At 31.4% G+C, this 24,586-nt stretch overlaps 1 protein-coding gene across 3 annotated transcripts; it reads left to right on the top strand.

Annotated features, from left to right (window-relative positions):
- Positions 1 to 1,087: 1,087 nt before the first annotated feature.
- On the top strand, positions 1,088 to 23,845 carry LOC124360476 (polypeptide N-acetylgalactosaminyltransferase 11-like). Of its 3 annotated transcripts, none has more exons than XM_046814140.1 (9): positions 1,088 to 1,458; positions 5,799 to 6,121; positions 8,896 to 9,034; positions 11,672 to 11,838; positions 15,138 to 15,292; positions 17,376 to 17,620; positions 17,816 to 17,933; positions 20,004 to 20,156; positions 23,585 to 23,845. In XM_046814140.1, exons 1-9 carry the CDS (start codon positions 1,448 to 1,450, stop codon positions 23,828 to 23,830), a joined length of 1,557 nt encoding a protein of 518 aa, XP_046670096.1. In that variant the 5' UTR covers positions 1,088 to 1,447; the 3' UTR covers positions 23,831 to 23,845. The 3 variants fall into 3 exon arrangements, with proteins under 3 accessions (XP_046670096.1, XP_046670097.1, XP_046670098.1); XM_046814141.1 differs by having other exon boundaries at positions 1,088 to 1,462; XM_046814142.1 differs by having other exon boundaries at positions 1,089 to 1,458; positions 15,156 to 15,292.
- The last annotated feature ends 741 nt before the right edge of the window (positions 23,846 to 24,586 follow it).

Below are 24,586 nucleotides of genomic sequence, written 5' to 3'. Positions count from 1 at the left end.
ATGGAACTTCTTTCCCAGTTTAAACGTAACTTAAAGCTGCCATACCATCGTGAAAGAAGTCGACCGATATGCAAATCTCATTGCCAAGTATCAGCATGCAAGGCAACGACTAACTCAAACGACAGTTTCTGTTATAGTGAAGAACAGTCCATATGAGTTCACAATTGTATAAAGCATTATAGGATCAGCAGTTTTTTTCGATCAACCACACAAACAAAGATCAAAGTTTTTCCTTCTCTTTTAAGCCTCAGCTTTAGCTATGTCGGCTTCGATGTACACTGTTTTATTTTCAAAGTACACACACACACACTGTTTCGTGTCTATACATGATTGGCCCTCCCCGGGATTTGAACCCGTGATATCTCAGTTAGAGAGCCGAGACTATAACCATTAGTCTATTGAGGAGGACAAGAGATCAAAGTTCTTGTTCCATATCAGACACAAGAGCTTCTGAATAAATTAAACCAGGTCTGATACGTATGATCTTATAGATCTTTCCTGAACAGACTGGAGTCTTTCGGTGTAGTTTAATTGGTAAGGAAATCCAACAACTATAGCAAACGATTAGCATGCAAGTGTCTTATACAACATCACCAAGCTAGGGCATTAAATAACAAATCCAATATGAATGAATCAAATAATACACCAAGGTCACTGAGGTTGTGCCATATAATATGAGTGTAGTTATCAATGTGGTGTTTAATTACGTTTACAGGAAAAGGAATGATATTTTTACAATACAATATATGAACGATGACTAAATAAAAATAACGTGTTATTTGCTTATAAAATATGAATGTCCCTCAACTAATATTTATTTATTTTCATAAATTAAAATGCAAGTTCCTTAAGTAGTAATACATAACAGCACGTAATTCATTAAACCAAAATTTCTACTTTAAATGCAAAAAATCCTTGTGATGTGATAAAAATCTATTATCACAGAATTTATCTTGAAGGGAAATTAATAACGAACACAACTACTAACCGATTAAACTATAATGTCTTCTTTTTATAAATCTATCCCTGACTAAAAGCCTCTCTGGCATGACGTGTCCAGTGTACTGTCTGTACTACAACCGTTGTCAGTTCAATCATCTGTCGTCTGTTGTGTAATGTTATTGTGTGATGTTGTGTTTGTTACTAGATAGTATGTTAATAATGTATATTCATTATTATTGCATAAAAACTTAAGTCTAACAAAAGGTTTTGGGAACTAAATGACAAATTTAACACATATATTTCACCGTACTATTATATTCTTCAAGATATATTTGACCGATAATGAATTTCTGTAACATATGGAAACATACGTATCCCAACAAAAGGAACTTTAACCTAGGTCTACGACTTAGTCCTTGTTATGCCTGAACTAGTAGACAGTACAATCCAAGTTGAAATGCAAAAATTATTGGGAATTGGATGATACTGATTTTATATACAGTTCATGTTTAAAGAGTAGGTGAGTTTAACTGTGATATTAAACAGTTTAAATTTGTTGTGTATTTAAAAAGACTAAGTGAATATAGGTATCTCTCTGTTTTGTGACATTTATTTTAGGCGTAATCTTGATTTAAAATTAAACCCATTCAATTTCTAATTGCATACTGTTACATTATTATCTCTAAATCTTTTCATATTGAGATATGTTACTTAAACATTAATTTGAATAATAGAAAAGGGGTAGACTTTAATAAGCAGTCTGGCCTACACTCGTTAATCGATTGTTTTTATCCGAAGGATAATTGTAGGGTAGGGTGCGATAAGCGGAACGGTTTTTTATATCGAAGAATGTAGTCATCGATACCTAATATTCGTATCTCAAATCCTAGATTATCAATCGATATAAAAGTATCTATAGTCCTCAATAACAATCATATGTTTAAAATATGAATTTAATATTTACAGTGATCAAACAAATTATTATAACAATAATTAGGAAAACCCAAGACGACCATATTTGCTCCTCTCACAGTTGCAGTTTCCTTCCCACAAATTTCACATAATGGGTTTTTCGGTACGAGTCCAACATGTTAAAGCCACAAAAATGTCTTATCATCTTTCAAAGCAATGTCGTGTAGTTTTCTAAAATTGACTGCCATTTTTAATAATCAAAATTACTTATGTAAAATTGAAATATTACCCTACGTCTATTATTTTAAAGTGTTTACAGATGTTGATATAGACTATGTAAGTTAATAGTTCAAAATAGTTAATCAGTATCGATTTATTATATCGATGGTTATGATTAAGTAGGCTAATATCGTTTGCCAATTTAGATATAAAAAACCGGGTCCGCTTATCGTACCCTACCCTAATTCTAAATTACAATTTATTTAACTTAGCATATGATTTCAACTTATTAGTTATAGTAATTTTAATGTAAACAATAAGAAGTAACTTATATTTTGAGACTTTGAAAATTTCGATGAATATGAGGAATATGTCGGATATTTCTCACAAGTGACGAGATTTGTTTACGTGGCTTCAACATGTGGTTTTGGCTGCTGGTAATGCATGGGGAGAATTCTTTCCTCCATATACAATAGCTGTTACTTATTGATATCAAGCTGGGAAAATTATAAATATTGTAAGGTTTCTTTGATATCTCCTAAGTCTAGGCCATAGTTGGTTTTGTTGTTTTGTAATGTTATTGTAAAATTTATGTATTTAAAAGTGTAATGTAGATATGGGTACTTTGGGATTATACCGACCACACTAGTATGAAGAACACAAAAATAGAAATTTATAGAAACAAACATGATAGAACGAAAAAACAACTCTTCAATTACAAAATTACAAACTTACAAGCATTTCCAGGTATTGTGATCGTTATTGTTGTCGCTGTTATCTTATCTTTCTCGAGAATCCTGATTACGGCAGACCGCGCGGCATCACGTGATTTGCACGGTACATAATTGCCTTTCCATTACAATTCAATTTATATTTCTGATTAGCCCCTCTAGAATTTGATATTTTACTGATAGGTACTATCTCGAGGGATGTTTTTCTTTCGTCGACATCAGCGCGGGCTTTGGCAGCACCGAAGGTGCTGCCAAAGCCCGCGCTGATGGTGCTGCCAAAGCCCGCGCTGATGGCCGGAGGCACTCGCATATTGGGTGGCGGAATGTGATCAAGAATAAAAACAAGTTTTTAGTGTTTTTTTAATAAAGAGTTTAGTTTGGTAAATGTTTGTTTTTGTTGAATTTTTGTGTTTGGAGAAATGTAGAGGTAAAACACGGAAGTACAACAAAGCGATGCACCAGCTGAACGGGCGGCGAGACTCTGCAATCACGTTATCTACTAGACGCTCGACTTTGACCTCTGTCTGAGGATGGGGAGGGGTTTGCGATAAGACAATTCCTGTTTTATATTGACGAAATATTGTTCTACGCTAATCTAGTAATCAGTAGAAACGAAATGTGAAATAACGATTCATGTCTGGGTGTGGTCGGTATAATCCCAAAGTACCTAGATATGTCTTATTATTACTGTAATTTATTATAACTCTTGATTATAAACTCTTGTATGAATTTTAAATACATCAAAGTTGGATAATATATTGAATTATTCGATAACAGCAATTGAATAAAGAGTGTAGGTTGCTTATTAAAGTCTCCCCTAGAAAAGTAGGATACTATATTTGAATTCCTGAAAAGAAAATATCAGGCTATTGGGTGATCCCAGGCTCTGCTGATTAGCCAATTTCTCATTATGAAATTTTTTTTAATGCAGGTATGTTCTCATGGGCTGAAGTCTAATAAGCAGCCATCTCCACAATTAAATCATTGATATTCATGATTATCTAAACTACCAAAACCAAATTGTCAAACCAAATTAGGTTATAGATATTTAAAATTATAGTATAGATCAGCTGTTTTTATATATAACAAAGTAATAATTTAATGATGAATATAAAGCCATGCACTCGTATGTGCATTTATAAAATGTAATTAACAAACCAGTGTACAATTCAATTACTTTATACTATTTTGAAAGATAAATGTGTCGGACAGCTTGTGACACAAATAACACTTGTACATCGCTATTGTACTTTGCGGCCATTACTCAAATATCATACAAATGATTTTACTTTGAAATAATTTGTATTAATATTATTATTTAGAACATTAAAAAGAGCTAGTGATAATCAGTTGTATATAACTATAATTACAAAGTTTTTGTATTTGATAGTTTAGGTATTTCTAATTGATGATATGGTACCCTGATTTGATTATGTTGGTGGCTACTTGCTATACTGCAGCCTAACAAGAAGCCACCACCACAATCTTTGAATAATCAATATTTATGATTATATAAACTACCTGCAATGTATATTTTACTCCCCGAATCCTGCACTTTGGAGGGTACCATGAACCCCTTTCATAAAAGTTGTCTAATTTTGACCTAATTTCCTCTTAAATTTCTGTTTCAGTGTGGGTTAATATGAAGTGATTTAGTAAAAATTAAATTGGTTGCTTGACCATTTTAAAATATTAATTTTTTATGTTTTTATACCATACTCATAAGAGATTCAAAAGTGATTTTTAAAGAATGTTATCTTTCACCATTTATGCATGGCAGCCATTTTTGTTCATGAGAATCTGGTGATCTTTGGCTTTGCAGACGTTAGCATTAAATCGATTATTTCTGGATTGGATTACGCTAGAGCCTTCAAACAAACACCATTCTATTCAGAAAGATCTCTTCTACTATATCCTTTTTATAGCTCTAAATGCAAAGATTTATTTCCAAAATAGCCTCCAAGAATCGATCGCCATAATGACATGCACTTTTCACAGTAAGTGAAGAAAAGTGTTTTCTTTCTAATTAATGTAGCTCTTTTAGATCCCCAGTAAGAAATACTACACAAAAAATATGGCCTCTGAATAATACAAAAGTACCCATGATACTGTCATCACTGGTAGAATGGGTGAATAAACAACTCAACTAATTTCAAATAGGTCAAATGTAAGATTTGCAGTAAGGTATTTGTTTATTATTGCTTAAGTATTTTACTACCATCATAATTCAATACCAGTTTTCTTTTTTTTTATTAATCACTCGTATGACTATACATTAATCAATAATCTTGTAACAAATAGTTATAAATAACATAATAAACATTGGTGTCTGATCAAAAGTTAATTGCAGTGGCAAACCTTCATCATGGCAAACTTCATTATTGTGAAAAACGAATTACAAGAATGCAAGTTCACCGTTGTAAATCCCACTAAATTTTTGTTGGTGTGTTTTTTATTCAACTCTTTTAAGACAGTTTTTGTGTTTTGTAAATCTTGGGGATTTAATTTATTTCAAAGTGAGTAGTTTATGAAAAATCAGCTATTTTAGGATTGTTCACACTTTCTAAATTGAATGTTATAGTATGTAAGAGGTTAAATGTATCTATAATACACTTATGACTAATGTAATCTCATTAATAGTCCAACATAAATTTATAACTACAATAACATGCTGGTTATTGTGGTCAAAATTCTATTATAAACCTATTACCACCTATTCTACTCAATGAACCTCTTTTGTTATATAATGATGTGGAATATGTGATAAATAACTCCAACACACATAGTATATACTAGGTACATAATAATAGCAATATCACATGGAATACAAAACTTACCTTAATAAGTCTAGTTAGAAACCTTATAATAAAATCATTCCAATTTATTTATTATATTGTGTGAATTTGTGTTTAGGGTATAGGCGTCTTATTTTGTATAGTTGTTTTAGTCTTTATATATTAGACCGCTTTCATAATAAGTTCATTTTGGTTTCAGCACAATGGTGGTTGCGTCTTCATCTAAGAGGTTCAGATCATTTATGTTTGGTATACTGTTTGCATCTGTGACCTGGTCAATAAGTTTATATCTGTATTGGAGACTGACTCACAGCACATCTGATTTCTCTTCTACAAGAAAACCTTCACCTTTGCATCAAGACTTTGTTCACAATGACATTGTTATTCCTTATGAAAATGATGAAAAGAAGCTCAAAAGATCAATGAGTAAATATTATCCTCAAAATAAATATAAAAACAGTGAAGCCCTTATAAATAAATTAAAACCAGAAATAATTAAACCCAGAATAGAAATTGATAAAGGTGAGATTTATAATGTAAAGTATATTGTTGCTATAGTTCGTGTATTTGTGTTTTGCATACAATAGCTAATTAAAATTTTCCTATAATCGATTGTTATTGTTTATTATGTCATTTATTTATACTAATTTCAGATGTATATGTGGTAACTTATTTTATACTTACTTCATTATATGTGTAAATAAAGTGTTGTGGGTGTAAAAGCTTTAATTTTGATTTACTGTGAAAATATCTATCTATTCAGAGTCACTGAATGAAAAATTGGTTTTTGTAAAGACAAATATTGTCCATATTATCTGTTCATTACGTGTTTCTATAATTTGTAAAAGCATGGTAGTTTCAGGGTCTGGTCATTGGATCATGTTTTTAACAGAAGTTGTTCCTATGGGATGTGTATTTGATTTTTTTGTCTGTGGTCGCCAATGACCAAATTTGGTGTGTAAATATGGTTGATAAGTAGTTCCATGTTTAAGCTTTTAATAAACGTAAAATCTAATCAATTGATTAAGTAATATTTAGTCATCCTGACAAATTGACAGCAATTAATAATTAATCAGATTTATATAGAGTGATTCCAGAAGAGCACTGGTTTTGAAATGGCTGGTAAAATTTCCTTAATTGATTGGCAGCAATATTTGACCTCGTTTCTATTTCTGGGAACATTCTAACTGTTGACACAGTTGGTATTTCTATCTTGCATTTTGTGTCTAACCATGGATAAGTCTACAGTTGGAGGAATTTAGCTGTGCTCGTAGGTCCCAAATACTACCTTTCAACAAATAAACGCTACCTGTGTGGCGGGTTGCATTTACGTGCTAGCTGCTGAGATGAAGGCGCAACAATCTCTTTAACAACTTTAAACTCACAATTTCGATTTGCAGATTAGTATTGACAAATACGTTATTTTCAAAAACACGTTAAACAACACTATAACAACTGAAAAACAAGGATAAATCCTATTATCGCTATTATTTGGTATTCTCTTATTATTTGATTCCACCACAATTAGCACTGTCACAGAACAGACTGATTTTAGCGAGTGTGATGAGTTATTTGACAATAGACAATATTCTTTATTGACATAATCATAGAGATCAGTACATGGCGTCAAAGTTACTTAAAAGTTTACATTAAATAAGTGAGTCCAAAAATTCTTTTTCATTGTAGAATGGTTTTGTAGATAGCCATTCAGTCAGACTTCTCTTGAAGTGGTGTGGTGGTTCTCTTTTTAAGTCTTCTGGTAGGTGATTGTAGTAGAGTGCTCCTATGTAAGATGGTTTTTTTCTGTATAGGCTGAGCTTGTGGGATGGTAGATTAAAATTTGATGCATTACGGGTGCTGTGTTGATGTAGGTCTTGGTGTCTAATTTGTTCGGTGTTTGGGCCAATACGATTCCTGAAAGGAGGGTTTTACCCATGAGTCACAAGAAATGTTTTCAGGACGCAGCGCATAATGCTACCCCGCCACCCCTCCCGCCTATCACCACACACTCGTGCAGCTAAAGTCCTCGAACTGTACTTGTGTCCTACATGTGTTAATTGTCAACATGTTTTATCAGAGTGGAGAGAGTTATGCGGCTACTACCAGGCGACTTTTAACTCTAGCTCTTTAACTTTGTAACTCTAGGATAAATCAACAGTTCGCAGACTCATGGAAAAGTGATTTGAGACTGGTTTAACAGTCGACCCTCAAAGTTCTGGATGCCGTTAATCTGGTCAAACTGAGTAGAACGTTGCGTTGTTTTGTGATAGTATGGCTGTTAGCCAATCGAAATCAATACGTTGCGTTACAATTCATAATAGGTACGAGTCGTTAGAGAATAATGTAAATAAAAGTGATAGGTTATTTCAATTAACATTTTAATATATTAATTCAATGTCAGACTATTAAGCTACGGACACCTGATTATAGATGTTATGTGTTTTATTTTGTAATACTGCACACATCTTGTATGATTAACTATAAACATATTTACTGCAACATAAATTTGAATATAGGTATTAGGATCATTTATGTAATTCTCTGAAGTTTTTATTACTGAAACGTAATACATATTGATCACGTTATTTTGGTGTTAGGTTATTGAAAAGTATTGTAACAATATTTTCTCTATAATGAGATAACAGTAATAACTCTACATCTTTTTAACTGTCTTCCATTATACTATTAATATTCAAATTTCATGAAAACCAATTAGAAGTTGTTAGCTTATTTATCATATACTACTTTGCACATTTCTTTTGGGAAGATGGTTAAATGCTTTTTACGCACATTGAGAGGCTTATTGTCCACTCAATAATACCGCACTCTCACAGGCTCATTGTTCCATGGACTACCGGCTAAAAAATCCCCTCATCACCAAGGACACTAGCCTGGCACTGTTCAGCACATTACTTTGGACTAGGCCTGTGAAATTACGCCATTAGGGCTTTCCTCATCGGGGCAATCAGAGAGTTAAGGCCGATCGAGGTCAACCTTTTTCGCCCAAAATGCACACTGAACATAGTGCTTCACACAGTTCCAGGTGTCCTCTTCTTTGAGCATAGCCGAGAAGCCGATCTCAGCAGAGATGCACATGCCACCTGTTGCATTCGAAAAACATGTGCTGCGCTGTGTCTGCAATGTTAGGGGACTGAACAGACAGGCCGAGCTGGCGACTTTGCCCGCCTTGAACAAATAGACCCAAAAATACTCGTGGCCCGAGAGAAATTGGACACTACTTTGCACATGAAATATTTATGCCATGCTAGTAATACATTTTAAACATTTTGTTACAGATTTAGCCACCTTAGGCTATGTTAAAACTGCAGAGGACTTAAGAATTCGAGATGAGGGCTATAAGCTTTTCGGCTTTAATGCTTTAGCAAGTCGAAATCTAAATTATCACAGAAAAGTACCAGATACTCGTCATAAATTGTAAGTTATTTTTTTGTTTAAGTTATTTTAAAATAAATAAGGAACAAATGTTATCTTTAGATAAATATTGAATGAACTCTTAAAATTAACAGAATCCTTTGCTTTACTCATAAGAGAATGAAGAGGTTTAAATTATTGTTTTGATGATTGCAACTTTTAACATCTATCTACATACCAATCATTATTAATACCTTAACTATCAAGTTGATTTTATACCTTTCCCTCAGTATCCATTCAGATGAAATCTAGCTGACACTACATACTCAGGTATGGCTTTATGTCGTACATACATATCTGACAGTCTACAGTAAATAGTATCAAAGTTGTTTTAGGTTATGATTATTTTTAATGTGTTGAGACCTGAGCTACCAGTGATCTGCAATCTTATTGCCATTATTATGAACAATTCCTATTGTCAGAGCCACAGCTAGAGAGAGGTAGGGGGGATTGTTTGCCGCAGCCGGCAAAGTTATAGAAAGTCTAGTCGTTGTGCTACAACTGATTACGTTTAGTTTAACCCTGAAAGTGACAATGCTAAACGTCCACAGTGACACATTTATTTTTTGCTACTTTGCAAACTATTTTTCAAAAATTTATATAAAATTGAATATTTATATTGCCTTATCATGATACATACTGATTTCTTTACAATGAGTTTTATAAAATGACGAACTATTATGGTTTTATTGAAGTTTTGTTAGACTTATCACATGTAAAACCAAACATTTACTCAACACCACAACAAATTGTTATTTAAAAATGAGCATTCTGTAAAAAAGATTTTATCAAATTCATAATAAAAAGGTAAGGAAGATTTTTAATGGCGTATGCCTTTGAAATGGATAGCTATTTCAGGAATGCTACTCCTCAATATATTTTTTAAATTATTTATGAGCAACACTTATAAAGCAACTCAAACATCACAACAGCTATCAAAATTTCCTTATCATTCCAGTGTCTGTTACTTTGAGAGAAAAAATGTAAGCAAGCTAAAATCCACTGAAGGAAACAGGATTTTCCGGACATTTGCCATTGTTCAGTGAAACAAGAAATCAGTAACACTACGTTTCGAGATCTGCAATCTGATCTCTTCTTCAGGTAAAGAACTAACATAATACATAATTACAAACTAGGTTAAAATAAACAAATCTTACCAAAGCGTTGTGGCACGCCTAGGTCAGGAATCACAACCACCATGTTATTTGTCAACTTCACTAACTCTATAACCATGCACTTAATAAAAAACTATACAAAAACACTAGTGTTACTAAAAAACTAGTATAGGTGGTTGTGATTCCTGACCTAGGCGTGCCACAACGCTTTGGTAAGATTTGTTTATTTTAACCTAGTTTGTAATTATGTTAGTTATTTACCTGAAGAAGAGATCAGATTGCAGATCTCGAAACGTAGTGTTACTGATTTCTTGTTTCACTGAACGATGGCAAATGTCCGGAAAAATCCTGTTTCCTTCACAATCCTTCCATCGTCAAAAATAACCTTCAAACAAAGAGTAAAAACCACTATGAAACAACAGAGCTTAATAAACTTAAGTATCACATTCATTAAAGAGTATAAAAACATCTCTTGATAATTTATTAATAGAACTCCAATGTAGAGTTAAGTTTATATTTTTTTCTAAAATTATGTCCTTGTTTTGTTTTTGTCTTTTAATAACAGGCAGCTTGTCTTAACTTGAAAGAATCTAAAATATTAGGAATGTTGCTTGTGCAATTGTGAAAATTTTGAACACAGCATGTAGTAAGTAACAATAATGTTCCAATAAAAATAATTGTGAAAAATTAACATTTAGTATTCCTTAAAATGTACAAATATTTAACAGCATTTTAATGCAAAATGTTACCTAAATAATTTTTTTACATTGTCTTGATCTTTCTCATAACCCTCAGTTATTCAATGCAATCATTAATACAAAATACACTGGTTATAGTGTTTATTAATTTAATAATTCTGTTTAAAACTAATCATCTTATTTAAAAATAAAATACATTAGTTGATTTTGAGTATCAAATAGCAAAAGATATACTGAATAATACTTGAAAATGCTTGCTATTGTGAGTTGTGATTTTTTTTAACTAATGTGTGTGTGGAGTACCCACTGATTTATTCACAAAGTATTATAGTACTTAAAGGAGTACCTTTAGGCTATCAGTGTGGCCTAGTACAGACAGAAACGTATAGAATTATCCCTCTTATCTATACAAACAAAAGAAAACATCTTTCAACTGTTTTGTACTCATACTTGCTATTACACCAGTGGCATATTAATAATAATACTGAAGCTAGAGAGATATTGTAGTTTAACATGTTGACTATGGTTAATATATTGCTGTCTTCTCAGTGCTCCAGTTACATTATATTCTTAACATATTTTGTTGTGCTAAGAAGTAACCTAGAGGTATGTATTCCTTGAATACCACTTCAGGCATTGGTGTTCTAGGAGTTAAATACCTTCCTTGTAAGGATTCAAAGGTTTGTGGAAATATAAAACTGTTACATTTAAGGATGTTAGTGCTTTGATATGAACCTATGTACATACATTTTGAAGCAGTTTTGAGTATTGTTAAATAAGGATGGTGACTATAAGTGCTGGTTTGACTGTATTCATTTGATTCACAGGTGTCAGTCCCAGACTTACAATAATACATTACCAAATGCAAGTATAGTAATTTGCTTCTACAATGAGCAGCTGGATACTCTAGCACGCTCTATCCACAGCATTCTAGATAGGACTCCTGTGCACCTTTTACATGAAATCATATTAATCGATGATTACAGTGATATAGGTGAGTGTTAGTAAGCTTTTTCAATTAGGTAGATGCTTTTAACTTGTTGTAATGATAATATATAAACACCATTTCCTGTGTAAATTTTGCCCCTAGCCATTCACAATCTATTATTTCAAGACTGAACATATATAGGTAGTTATTTATTACAACCCACATATTATTTATACACTTAATGTATAAATATGAGCATGCATTCCGATAATTTGAATTCATTCTGTAGTATTTTTATACATTTACAAATTTGAGTTAAGTGTAATCTTATTCAATGATTAGGATCTACCAGAATAACAAAATGATGATTGTAACTTTCTGTACAATTAGTAATTTTGTTTAATGCTGAAGATGGATCTTATATTAATTTCTTATATTGTAATCAGTCATTTTAAAAATCACAACAACCAACACTTAACCCTACCCGGGTCAATGACGGTTATATACGCCTAACTTAACTTTTCTCGGGGGTCATATGCGTATATTTACGCATACACTTATTTTGGCCAAGCGTCAAATGCGTGTATATACGCATAATCATGTTTGTGAATATCCTTATTGTTTGCAGTTGTCAGCTATTCCAGCTAATCGGGAACATAATATAAGTAGTTTGGCGGCAGTATGGTGGGGGGAGGGTTGGTGGTGCCGGAGTGGCTTGAGCTGTTTGAGGGGGGGGGCTTTAGCGGCAACTGAATGAAGGTCATTGTCGGTTGCCTCTTTGTTTACTGAGTCGCTCTCCACTCGGCGTACTGAACTGAAGTTGTTAGATTGTTTCATACTCGATCATACCTATTGAATTGATGTAGATAAAATTTATAATGTACGTTGCCTTAGAATAAGTCATGAATATTTTATTCCTACATCCCACCCAATCTCCTTTGTTATATGATTACTTTTAACATTATTTGTTTTGTATGTTAACTCTAATCATGTATTACATACTTGTTTTTAATCATAAAATATTTTTATTACGCTAAACCTAAACATCAATATTATATTTATATACGCATGTCAATTCGTGAAAGGGTCAATGACGCTTATATACGCATACTGGTCTGTCACACAAAAAAAGGTGGGAAAAATTATTTATGGATAGATTTCCATTTTTCCGTGACAGGTAAGCAATTTAAAATCAAATTGAGTAGTTTTGGTCAAAAAAATGTTTTACCCCAACACATGAATAATAGGCAATCTAAGGCTACAGTAAGTTGACCCTGGAGGGGTTAAAACTATTTTCCAGTGAGACCTTTCGACAGCAAGGCCTAAACAAAAAAAAAAGATTTAAATATTGGTTATTGTAATTTTTAAAATGAATGGTAACAATTTCTTTATAATTGATCTATGCAGAATAGTAATGAATTGTCCTTGGGATACTTGAAGCACCAACAACTAAAATATATTTAATAATAAAGAGATACATATTTAATTCTGATGATATTAATAATGTGACAATCTATAAATTATATTGTAATTAACTTTATTACTGCAAGAGGACGTAAGGAGCAACTGTAATTTCTAAGGCGATGACAAACATGTTATGACTTGTACACAGAAAAAGGAGTCTGATAATTTTGATAGTCACTTCCTACCTATTAGATTCTCTTAACCTTTCCAGCGTTATTGACGCGGATCCGCGGAGGGCCACTACAAGCTCAAAACGTTATTGCCGTGGATCCGCGTTTTACATTCTTTATTTTCTTACTGCTATGTTAGTTGAATATTTTGCTGCTAGATGGTTCTAGTAGTCATGCGACATACAGACGGGTTGCCCTGTCTCGAATTCTATTACAGTGGGAGTGGCAGTGGCTTCTAATTGGCCAAACACTGTCTAGCGGGCGTGGCCCCGCGCCTTTCACAAAGTCATTGACGGGAGCTCCCGTCAAGGCATCTAGCCAGTTAGTTAGTGAGAAGCGTCCGGTACACGCACATGTATTTCGGTTATCGCTAATTTTCTGTTGTGTCCTATTCTTTTTAAAGTAAATGATTCATATTATATACAGCAGTGTCCAGTGTTTATTTACCATTATTCGTGTGAATGCCGAATCCAGACGATTCGGAATTTGAAGATTTGGTAATTCTGAGCAATTACTTAGTCAACCCCAAACTTTTTCATATTTTACTACGGTCATAAGGATGTTATCAGAAAGCAAGAAATATAATTCAAGCCCCGCAAGGCCGTCCTACAGGTTGCTGAGCGATAAGAAGGTTCAAATTCCACGCGATAACAGTGGCTTGCGGGAGACGCGCGGAATGCCAGTTGTGACAGCCCGCCACCAAATAAACACTCTTTGTCTACTTATGTATTTTTCTAATTTTATTAGTTTGTAATATAGTATATGTTTATCTGTAAAACTGTGTTTCATTCCCCTATTTACTTAATAAATGATAAAAAAATTAGTGACAACTACACTGCTATTCTACGATATTCTCAAAAGTTAAAAATTAGCCTAGGAAATCCAATAAGGGCTAAACAAATTTTATTTATCATTAAATAACTCTATTTTGACATACAAAAATGAAAATAAATTTAACTTTACACATTGGAAATTTAAAAAAATTGTAACTTTATCAAGGATCAGGTCCAATTTTTCATGACGCTTAATGGGTTAAGTTTTACTTCAATTGCATAATATGTTTTATTTACAAGAATAATGTAATTAATGTTTGTATTTGTTAATCTGATATACATTTATAATTGTATTAGAAAATTATGTGAATATTAATAAATATTCGTATAAAAATATCCCAAATTATAAATAATTCAAAAGATTCATGTATTTTTATATCACTTTACAATTACGTTACATATTTATGAGCTTTCATTTTTAATCAATACCTATTTAAATATCTTTATTCTTTTCTAGATCACCAAAATATATTAATTAAAGAGCCATTTCAAGTTATTGTTGTTTTTCTAGATTATGGCCTCTTTTAATTCACAGTTTTAAAGTTTTAAAGGTTAAAAAGGGATAATACTAGAGTATAAGGAAGGGCAAGTACATTTTCCTACTAGTCATACATCTGTGTTAAAAGGAGGACACGTGGGCGTTAAGGCTCTGTTGTTTTCAGATATATAATGTTTTATTTATAAAATACAGTTAGAAATCTATAAGTACTGTGTATTGCGTTGACTTTTAATAGCGATTTCTTTTTCTTCTAACATTCTCTTAAATTTGTGTCAGTTTTATCTTTGTGTCATATTAATCATTTATTTGTTTGCTGGGTTTAACACTCAAATAACAGTAAATGATTTTCTTTAATCCTTTAGTATTAGGTTATCTTACTAACACTTGGTATATATATAGTTGATGTTTTGGATTCAGATGGGCTCTACAGTAAGGTTGAGAAGTATATTGGTGAAAACATTCCTCATAAAAACAAGGTGTTACTTCATCGAACCTCTCAGCGTGAAGGCTTAATTCGAGCAAGACTAGAAGGAGCAAAATTAGCAACTGGCGAGGTATTTGTATGTAGTATAGTAGATTAATAGTATTGTCAACACGATTTCCTTAGTTTATAAACATATTTTAATTTCAAAACATTAAATAAACTCATTAATTAATGTCATAGGATAATAATTTGGACTGAATAGTGTTGGCCAAAATTTGGTTGGTATGAACATTGTCAGCACACCACTTCGGTCATTCAAAGTGTTTTTTTTTTTTACTAAACTTAGGTTCTTTTTTTTATTTGGCCTAAAGTTTTTTTTTATTATGTGTATTCTTAGAGACAAATGTTCATAATATTAATATTATTTTGTGACCACTATCAAAGTTATTTTATGAAACTGATTAAAAACTTTCAAGTAAAAGGTTTTTACATGGAAGCACAAAATGTATTTGTTCACATACAAAATTTAGTACAGCACATTGAAAAAATTATTGTAAATTAAAGTTAACTAGATTTAACCCTTTTAGTGCTAAGGGGTCTTGCACATTGCCATACCCAAGAGTGCTATGCATTTTAGTGCATATATGCAGAGTTTTAGTAAATTCTTTACTATTTCCTTATTTGAGGTCACATCTTATTAAATTTTTTTTGTATTGAAGATAATTAAACAATACACCGAAATAAATACAAAAACATACATTTGTACTTATTTGGATTGTTATAAAAAAATTTTCTTTATAATATAAATGTTTTTTATAATTCTTTTTCACTTTGGCATACAATTTTATTATGTAAACAATCTTATATTATTTTTCTGAGACTACCATCGGAAAGAGCAACTAAAACTAAACAAATTACATATATTTGATTTTATTTTTACACAACAAATAAGAAGTGTGGATTAAAAATATAATAACTTGTCCGCGCCAAATTTTGCCCTACATATAGGCCTAATGTTTGAAATGCTCAAGAAAAAAAGTAATACACTTACTATTATTAGCATAAATGTTTTACTAACTTTATTATTATTTATAAAAGAAGAAATTCAAACACAGTTAACACTTGTTTACCTTAATAATTGTTTTATTCAGTAATAAAACTATAAAAAAGGTGAAGTAACTAATCATAATCTGCAATGTTCTTATTAAACATTGTAACTTAGTAAAATATAACACACACGGAAAACACAAATGAAAAATGAAGTAATGCAATGATTTGGAATACTAATGAAGTAGTATTTCACAATTATAACACAATTTAATGGATAAAATAAGATAAAACAGAGTAAACAAAGCACAGCGTTAGTTCGCTCGCAACGTAAACATCCGAACTGACCTTTTTATTTCACGCCAATGACGTATAAACAGCTGGTCGTCGCCAAATAAATATACAAATATCGTTACTCTATGGCTTTTGGATGAACTGTCATCGTTTGCAGCCAGTAACTTGCATAAACTGAACCAATATATATAAAAATACGCTGCGTCTACGACGTAGATGCTATAGCACTAAAAGGGTTAATTTAATAAATGAGCCTTATTAATTTTCATTGACATTGGAGTTAAAGTATTTTTTGATTAAAACGCAATATATTTAATAGTTTAATAATTTATGGGCTGTGTTTTTGGTTTTACATTTTAGATTGATGCAATACTAATTTCTTTTACCAATACAATAAAAGCTGTCATATCCAGCCTAATGTGACATTGGCATAAAGATAAAGCTAGATATTAATTTGTATTGTAAATACGTAGAAAAGAGCACCACAACAGTAATGATGTCACGATTATGCTAAGGTCATAGTTTATAATAATAGTGCATAACTCACTCTTTTGGCCCCTAACCCTCCAGCCTATAGGCGGAGGAAAGTGGTAGAGTTTGCCCATGTGGTGGAATTCCCTGTATACAGTTTCAAAATATTTGATTCTTTGTCATCAGTCTGCATCACAAAAAGAGTCTGATATCATAGGCCGGATTGACAGGTTTTACAATAGCTAGATATGAAGATTGCAATGATTTGCTTTGATTATTGATATTATTAATTTAAAAATGCACTGTCTAATTTTCTCTTTGGAAAAAACAAAAATGTAATTACCAATATGTTAACATATATATTTTGTGTGCTACATATGATTTATTTTTTTTTTTTATAGGTTTTGGTGTTTTTGGACAGTCATATTGAAGTAAATGTTCAGTGGCTTGAGCCTTTACTGTCAACAATTTCTGCAAATCGAACAAATGTTGTAACTCCTATAATTGATATTATAAATGCAGATACTTTTGAGTACAAACCATCTCCATTGGTGAGAGGTGGTTTTAACTGGGGTTTACATTTCAAATGGGAAAATCTTCCTATTGGATCTCTAGTGAATGAAGAGGATTTCATCAAACCCATAAAGTATGTATTTTACATTAGTCCCATCAGTTTAATAGTTGGAATTCACATTACCCAATTCTTGTGATAAAATAATTAACAAAATAAAATCCATCCTATTATAAATCTGCTCATATTATTAATAATAATACTAATAGCTACTACTACGTTTATGACTGCCATATTGTCTCTTGGTCTAGTTTGAAATTAAAATTTCAGGTCACCAACTATGGCTGGAGGATTATTCGCTATGGACAGGCAGTACTTTTTTGACTTGGGAAGTTATGATCCGGGAATGAATATTTGGGGAGGAGAAAACTTGGAGATATCTTTTAGGGTAAGTGTGATATCTATAATTCATAAGCAATTATTTGTTATAAACACATTATTTTGGTAGGATGTAAGTTTTCTTAGACACATTTAGAATTTAAGCACTTTTACAACTTTTTTTAAACAGTTTTATTTCTATGTACAAAGTATTAAAATACAACTATGTAATACAGTTCTTTCTAATCTGATATTTTATGTATTGTGTAAGTAATGTGAATCTGTAAAATTTTACACTCAGACACTAGACCAACCTTGCCTGAAAATTTTGACGTAATATTGAGATTGTTTTGGAAGATTCTTTCTTATTGAATTTTATTACTTAATTTAAAAACAAACACTCCAATAATAATTCAACCACTTCTATTTTAGTCTGGTGAACCCACATAGTCTGATGAATTTTTCATTGAAAATGAAAGGTCTCACAAAATTAAATTAAATTATTATTGGAGTGTTTGTTTGTAAATGAATTAATATTGGCTTGTTAATAGCCGTTCGTATTATTTGTTTGTTCTTCTGTCAATAACACAAAATGTAACACGTTTTTCCAATTATGATATGGTAACAAGTTTGTGATATTTGCAGTGGTTCTGGCTATCAGTTCCGTTGCAAGGGAAAGTCCGTTTTTTAATAACAACTTATCATTGTCTGATTTAAACCCTTTTAGTTCCATTTAAGCCACCTCGAGTTGTGGATAAAATCAGCGAAATATGCCAGACACAACAAACAGGCTTCCTATTATTAGTTTTTTTATTAATTTTAATTGTCGCATTGGTTGGTTCATCAGGATTAGGCAAATACACGTCTATTAGAAATGACTCAAAAAATGGTGCAATGGCTGCACAGAAATGCTGACCCTTCTGTTACCAGTACAATATTTAACCACCTAGCTACCTCAGTGAGACTTTATGGGCTCATAATACATAATAATATATAAATTCAATGCATTTATTACAGATCATTTATTATTTAGTACTAAAGGTAAGTTTTACACAAAATAACAAATACTATATTGTCATTCTTAAATACAAATGTGCTTGTGTTTGAGTATCTTTTAGTACTGGTTATGTAGCATTGTGCATTGATGGATGTGAGTAGTTTATTGTCAGCCAATAGCAGAGTTCACCATTTGTTAGTTAAGGGTTTGCCTTTTTCCCAGTGTGAGTCCACCTCATTTTTTTACAGAGAAGTTATTATTACACTTGTTAAAGCTGTTTAAAGCTGTTTTCGATTACTTTTATTTTTCTATTGCCACATGGGTTGTATAAATCTGTTCTAGTTGTGGAACTGTCGCAAAGGTTGACTACAGCTGCAGAGCTGTTCCAGATAGTAGCGATACTTTAGAAACTTGAGTCAAAATAAAACTACACTTGCTAATCTCAAGTTTGGTGACAAAAATTATAATTCTTACATCATTTCTGTTTAGATTGATCCTGTTCTTGATCTTAAAAAAATTGACCAAATTCTATAGTTCTTTTTTGTGTGAAACAAAAAATATATTGTTGAAACAATTTTACATAACACATTATGTGTTAGGAGCCTAATGTGTCACTGTAATGTATAAATATGACTGACATTTTATTAGGTTGTGTTAATTCCACTATTTTATGTTTTACTTATATAGTGTTTTATTTTTATATGAACATTTCTTTTTGGGATTTAATAATATATTATATTCTGTTCTTCATGATTCCTTTTGGAATTTCATTATTAACTAAATTTTGAAATTAAATTACAGTACTACAATGAACACAATCTTTTTCTAACATGTATCTATCTCTTTTAGCTTTAGTTTATGGTAATTTTGTTTCTTATACACTGTTTTTGAATGATAATTAAAAAAGAAATGTGTCTAGATTACTGTGATCTACTATTGTATTATATGTTATTTTAGAACTTAATATTAATACTAAATATATTTTAGAACTAAAAATTAAATATTTTTTCAAACTGTAAAATAACCTTGAATTTTTATTTTATGAACAAACCTTGAATTTCTCCAGCTTATTACTAAATGAGGAAGATATTTTATTATTCATATTTTCTAGTACTTTTGACTCAAATTGGTTTGTTTTTACAGATATGGATGTGTGGGGGATCTCTGCACATAATACCTTGTTCTCGAGTAGGTCACGTGTTTCGTAAACGGAGACCTTACTCAGCTCCTGACGGAGAGGACACGATGACAAGGAACTCACTTCGAGTTGCTCATGTCTGGATGGACGACTATAAGGTCTTTATATTTTGGATATGACTAGATGTTGAACTTATACTATATATTGTATCTATGAGCACTAACTTCACCTCGTAAAATAAGACTTTCTATACTTTTTTATGTTCATTATTTTAACTGTCATAGAAAAATTACTACTAGAACAATTAAAAGATTACTCATTCTGGTTACTTCCATGAACTAATATGTCATAATATAAATTGGGGTTTTTTATTTGTATTCAGTTAGAATCTGTTGTAAAAAACTACAATCTGATTTTAGCATTGCATTGCACCTTTAATCCAAATAGTAATAAATAAGACAAGCTGAGCTTTTCAGGCAAGCAGCTGTCATTATAGGTTTAAAGTAATACAAAAACATAGTAAACGAATTAAAGAAAGAACATAGATTTCCCATATAAACACAAAAATAAATTTGGGCATTTGAGTAAACATGTTGATTTCTTGATTGCTCTGTTGCAATAGCTGATTCAAGTATATGTGTTAAGTCACCAGTGTTGAAATGATTTGTTGTATTTATTACCTGAAGTATACTGTAGTTCAGTTTGATTGTGTAAGTGAAAAATGTAATTGTTGATTTTTATTTCAAGTTTTTGAAAGTTTTGGTATTTTGCTGGTAAGCATATCAAAGTCTATCTCACTAATCGGTGTTTTCAAATATGTTGATGTAAAGTGTTTTGTCTTCAAAGTCTATCTTATCACATTGTTGTTCTAGTTATTTACTGCATGTTGGACATTTTTGAGATAGAAGTGTTAGTATTTTGCTAGTAAGCATATTAGTGACTTGTTTTGAACCTAACCTATATTTTGAAATAGCCCTAGATTGGTTTAATAGTTTACCACATATTTTGTTGTTATAAAAATACCATACAACTATATATTTTCTAAAACTGGACATTTTTGGACACAAGTTATTTTGGAACTATCAATTTCCAACTTTATATTGGTTTGCTATGCATGAACCCTCACAAAAATACGTAAATTAAATTTTTCAATTTCAAGTCTCACTTAATGTGAAAAATAAATGAGTTATAGAGGTTGATTCATAAAGATATGCAGAAACTGTGGGAGCTCATTCTAAATGCAAAAATAATGAAAAAAGTATATGGATCCGGAAATGCTTTGTTAACGAGTTACAGTTAGCAAAAGATTTCGTCGGATTTCAGCTTACTGTGTAAATTGAGGTCTTCCTAAAATTCTAGTAAGGTAGATTAAAGGGCAAATTCAGTCATTTATTATGGTTTTTAACCTAATAAATTGAATAAAACAAGTTCCAGAACTATAAGTTAAGTAATTTTTGAGAAAACCAGTGTTAATGCAAAAAAATAGAGTGAAAAAATGCTTTTTCCGTTTGGTCTCCAACTATACCACACAATACATTTATCAAAAATCGAATTTGAAGGTTTGATTCTACAATTTTTAAAAATTTTTAGTTGACTACCGGTGACTATTTTTCAAATCTAAATTCCGTATCTAGTAAACATTGATTCGTCCACGCATAGAAGATAACATATTATAGTAGAACCCCTCATATCCGGCCACCACGGGACCGAGCCCCTGGCCGGATAACGATTCGGCCGGATAAACCAACCTACAGTACACAGCACTTGACGAAACAAAACAATTGTACTGTACTGTACTAACCGCACTGGAAATAATCAACGAACTGTTTACAGGTTAAACTTATTAGCTCAACTGAGGACAAAACAGGAAAATGTAAACAAATAGATACACAAAAATAACGCAAGAGTCGTGTGAGACTAGTGCGTGCAACTGCGCGTCTGCAAGCCGTGGTAAATAAATTTCGATATTGGCTTCCGGGAAGTGGCCGGATAAACCGAGGTGCGGTAAAACCGAGGCCGGATATGAGGGGTTCTACTGTATTTCGATTTTCTAACACCCATCAACCAAATTATAATCTTAATGCACTGTCACCTGGATGAAGATTTTGATCTCTTTGTAAGTGATATGGATAAAAGTTGTTTTCTTTCAATGATCTCCAGACTGTACTACGAAATATGTTTAATTTGAATGTCGGTGAGTGCTAAGTTGAAAACTACATTGTATCATGTCGGTTTATTATCTTGTTCGCTTACAGGCTGTATTACAGGACATTCTCTCGAACAATTAACGGTTGGAAAAGATTCATATGTTCATAAGTTATTGAAAACCGACGAACAAATGTTCGTGAGTAGGTGTTCTTCTGTTTGGAAATCGTCTTTCATATTCATCTTTAGCTGCACGACTATTTTCATTGGCAAAACCATAGATGAAAACAATATCTGCGTACTGTTGATTTGAAAATGTAAATGGCATCTTGTTGTGAAAAAAAAACACAAATAAAGTAAAAGTAATACACATACACTGCACAAACCAAAGTTTATAGACGAGCTACTGCAACAGCTGAATTGTTGGTCAGCTGTACAATGATAACTTGTATTCAGGTATTGTTGCAGCAGTGTTGCCAACTCTCAATTTTCAATAAACTAAAAGTATTTCAATTGACACTGTATTTTTGAAATCTTGTATCTCAACCTACAGTGTTTTATACTGTGAATTTCTTGTAATCATTTACTTGATTGAAGTAAAAATTTTAAAATATTTAGTTTTTACGAAGAACGTTCATTTAACAGATATTACATTTTCTATCTTATGTGATTTAATTAAACATACATTTTTTAAACTTTGTGTTTGTTTATTGCCTGTTTCACATCATTCTCTTCAGAATTAAATTCTCTACAAGTTCTGATTGAAAGTTCTGGTGTGTTTTTTACCCGTTGAATGAAGTTAATATACTTCAAATTCAAACAAAGCATGTTTTTGAGACCAAATTTTGTATATTTTATATGATATCTCAAATATGGATGGTTTAATAGGTCGGACGTATTCTATTCAATTTTTTAGTTAATTTTACATAACATCTAATAAATTTAACACCTAACTTGGTTTGATGGTTTGATTTGTAAATACAATGTAGGTAGGTTATTTGTTGTACGGTGAAGGTATATGTAGTCTTATAGATTATAAACCAAAGTGCACTATCATGTTTCATGTTTGGACCATTATCTGACTCATTGATTTTTCAATAAGATAAACAAATTCAGTTACTATCACAGGAAATTCACCTCATAGTAGTTAATCTGTGATATAAAGGATCTGCATTATACAAATTTATTTATAAAAGTAAATTATTTTTCTCTTAGTTGATAAAACATGTAACCTCTCGAGATTTTACACCAAAATATGTTATGAAACGCTCAATTATATGTTTATACCATATATTACAGAAAATTTTAAGAGAGAATGATAGATAGTTGAAAAAATTTGTTTTTGAGGAAAGTGTACAATTTAGGTTCAAGCTATCCAGATCCTACTGTACCAACAATAAATAATTGGAAATTAAAACTGAAAGAAAATGTTTTGTTACAGGAAAAAATATTTAATATGCGACCAGAAATGTTGAAAACTAGTTATGGAGATGTAACTGAAAGATTAAATCTTCGCAAACGTCTCAACTGCAAGTCTTTTTCTTGGTACTTGGACAACATATACCCTGAATTGGAGGCTGGAACTGCAGACAAGGCTGTCTCTGTATCCAAGGTGGAACAGCCAGTCTATCAGCCTTGGCATTTGAGGAAAAGAAATTATATTGCTCAATACCAGGTTTGTGTATAGTGTAGCTGCTCAACTCAAAACAAATGTTAACTTTTCAGTTTAAATCAAAATGACTAAAGAGGTAATTATGCGTTCCTTTTTTCCTTAAGTGTAATTAATAAATAATTTTAGACTTGAGTTCATTCTCACTTTTACAAAAAGTTAAGATATGGTATGATATGTCTTAATGAGTTGCATCCTTGTAGGACTTTAACTAGAAAAATTATTATTTGTACAAAATATTATGCAATAAACTTTTTTGAATGTGATTTGTTTTATTAATATTGATAGTATAACTAAGATAAGTAAAATATACATGTTGAACATTCTGACAAGAAAAATACTCTAGGAATGCAATGTCCTAAATGCGATTATCTGAAGTTTTGGATTACAAAAAGTATATTATAAGAATTGCAGTTGTTATTGGTATAAATTTATTTTAGAACTGAAAGTTACATAACTAACCATTTTATGAATTTTTTTATATTACAGCATTAAAATCATTCCGTCTGACTATAAAATGTTTTTCTGAGTATTATACAAATGAACAAATTATAAGTAACTGCTGGTAGAAGTTAAACTGTGTTAACGTCTGTAGCACTGTCTCTATCCTGTACCCATAGTCTTGGCTGATAATTCACTCATTACTCACAATAATATTAAGTTAACTTAATTTTTACAATGTTCAATTCCGGATAAACTTTGTTTTCTAACTTTTTATAGCCAAGTTTGATTAACTTTGTGTGTTTTATTTAAATGTTAATCATTTTTATAGAT

The sequence above is a fragment of the Homalodisca vitripennis genome, chromosome 4, assembly GCF_021130785.1.
Source record: "Homalodisca vitripennis isolate AUS2020 chromosome 4, UT_GWSS_2.1, whole genome shotgun sequence".
NCBI classification, from domain to species: domain Eukaryota; kingdom Metazoa; phylum Arthropoda; class Insecta; order Hemiptera; family Cicadellidae; genus Homalodisca; species Homalodisca vitripennis.
This window is presented reverse-complemented; position numbering and strand designations above follow the sequence as displayed.

Coding starts and splice junctions, on each gene's coding strand:
- LOC124360476 (XM_046814140.1), top strand. Junction 15,293..17,375: donor CAAAATTAGCAACTGGCGAG/GTATTTGTATGT, acceptor TTTTTTTTATAG/GTTTTGGTGTTTTTGGACAG. Junction 17,621..17,815: donor GATTTCATCAAACCCATAAA/GTATGTATTTTA, acceptor TTAAAATTTCAG/GTCACCAACTATGGCTGGAG.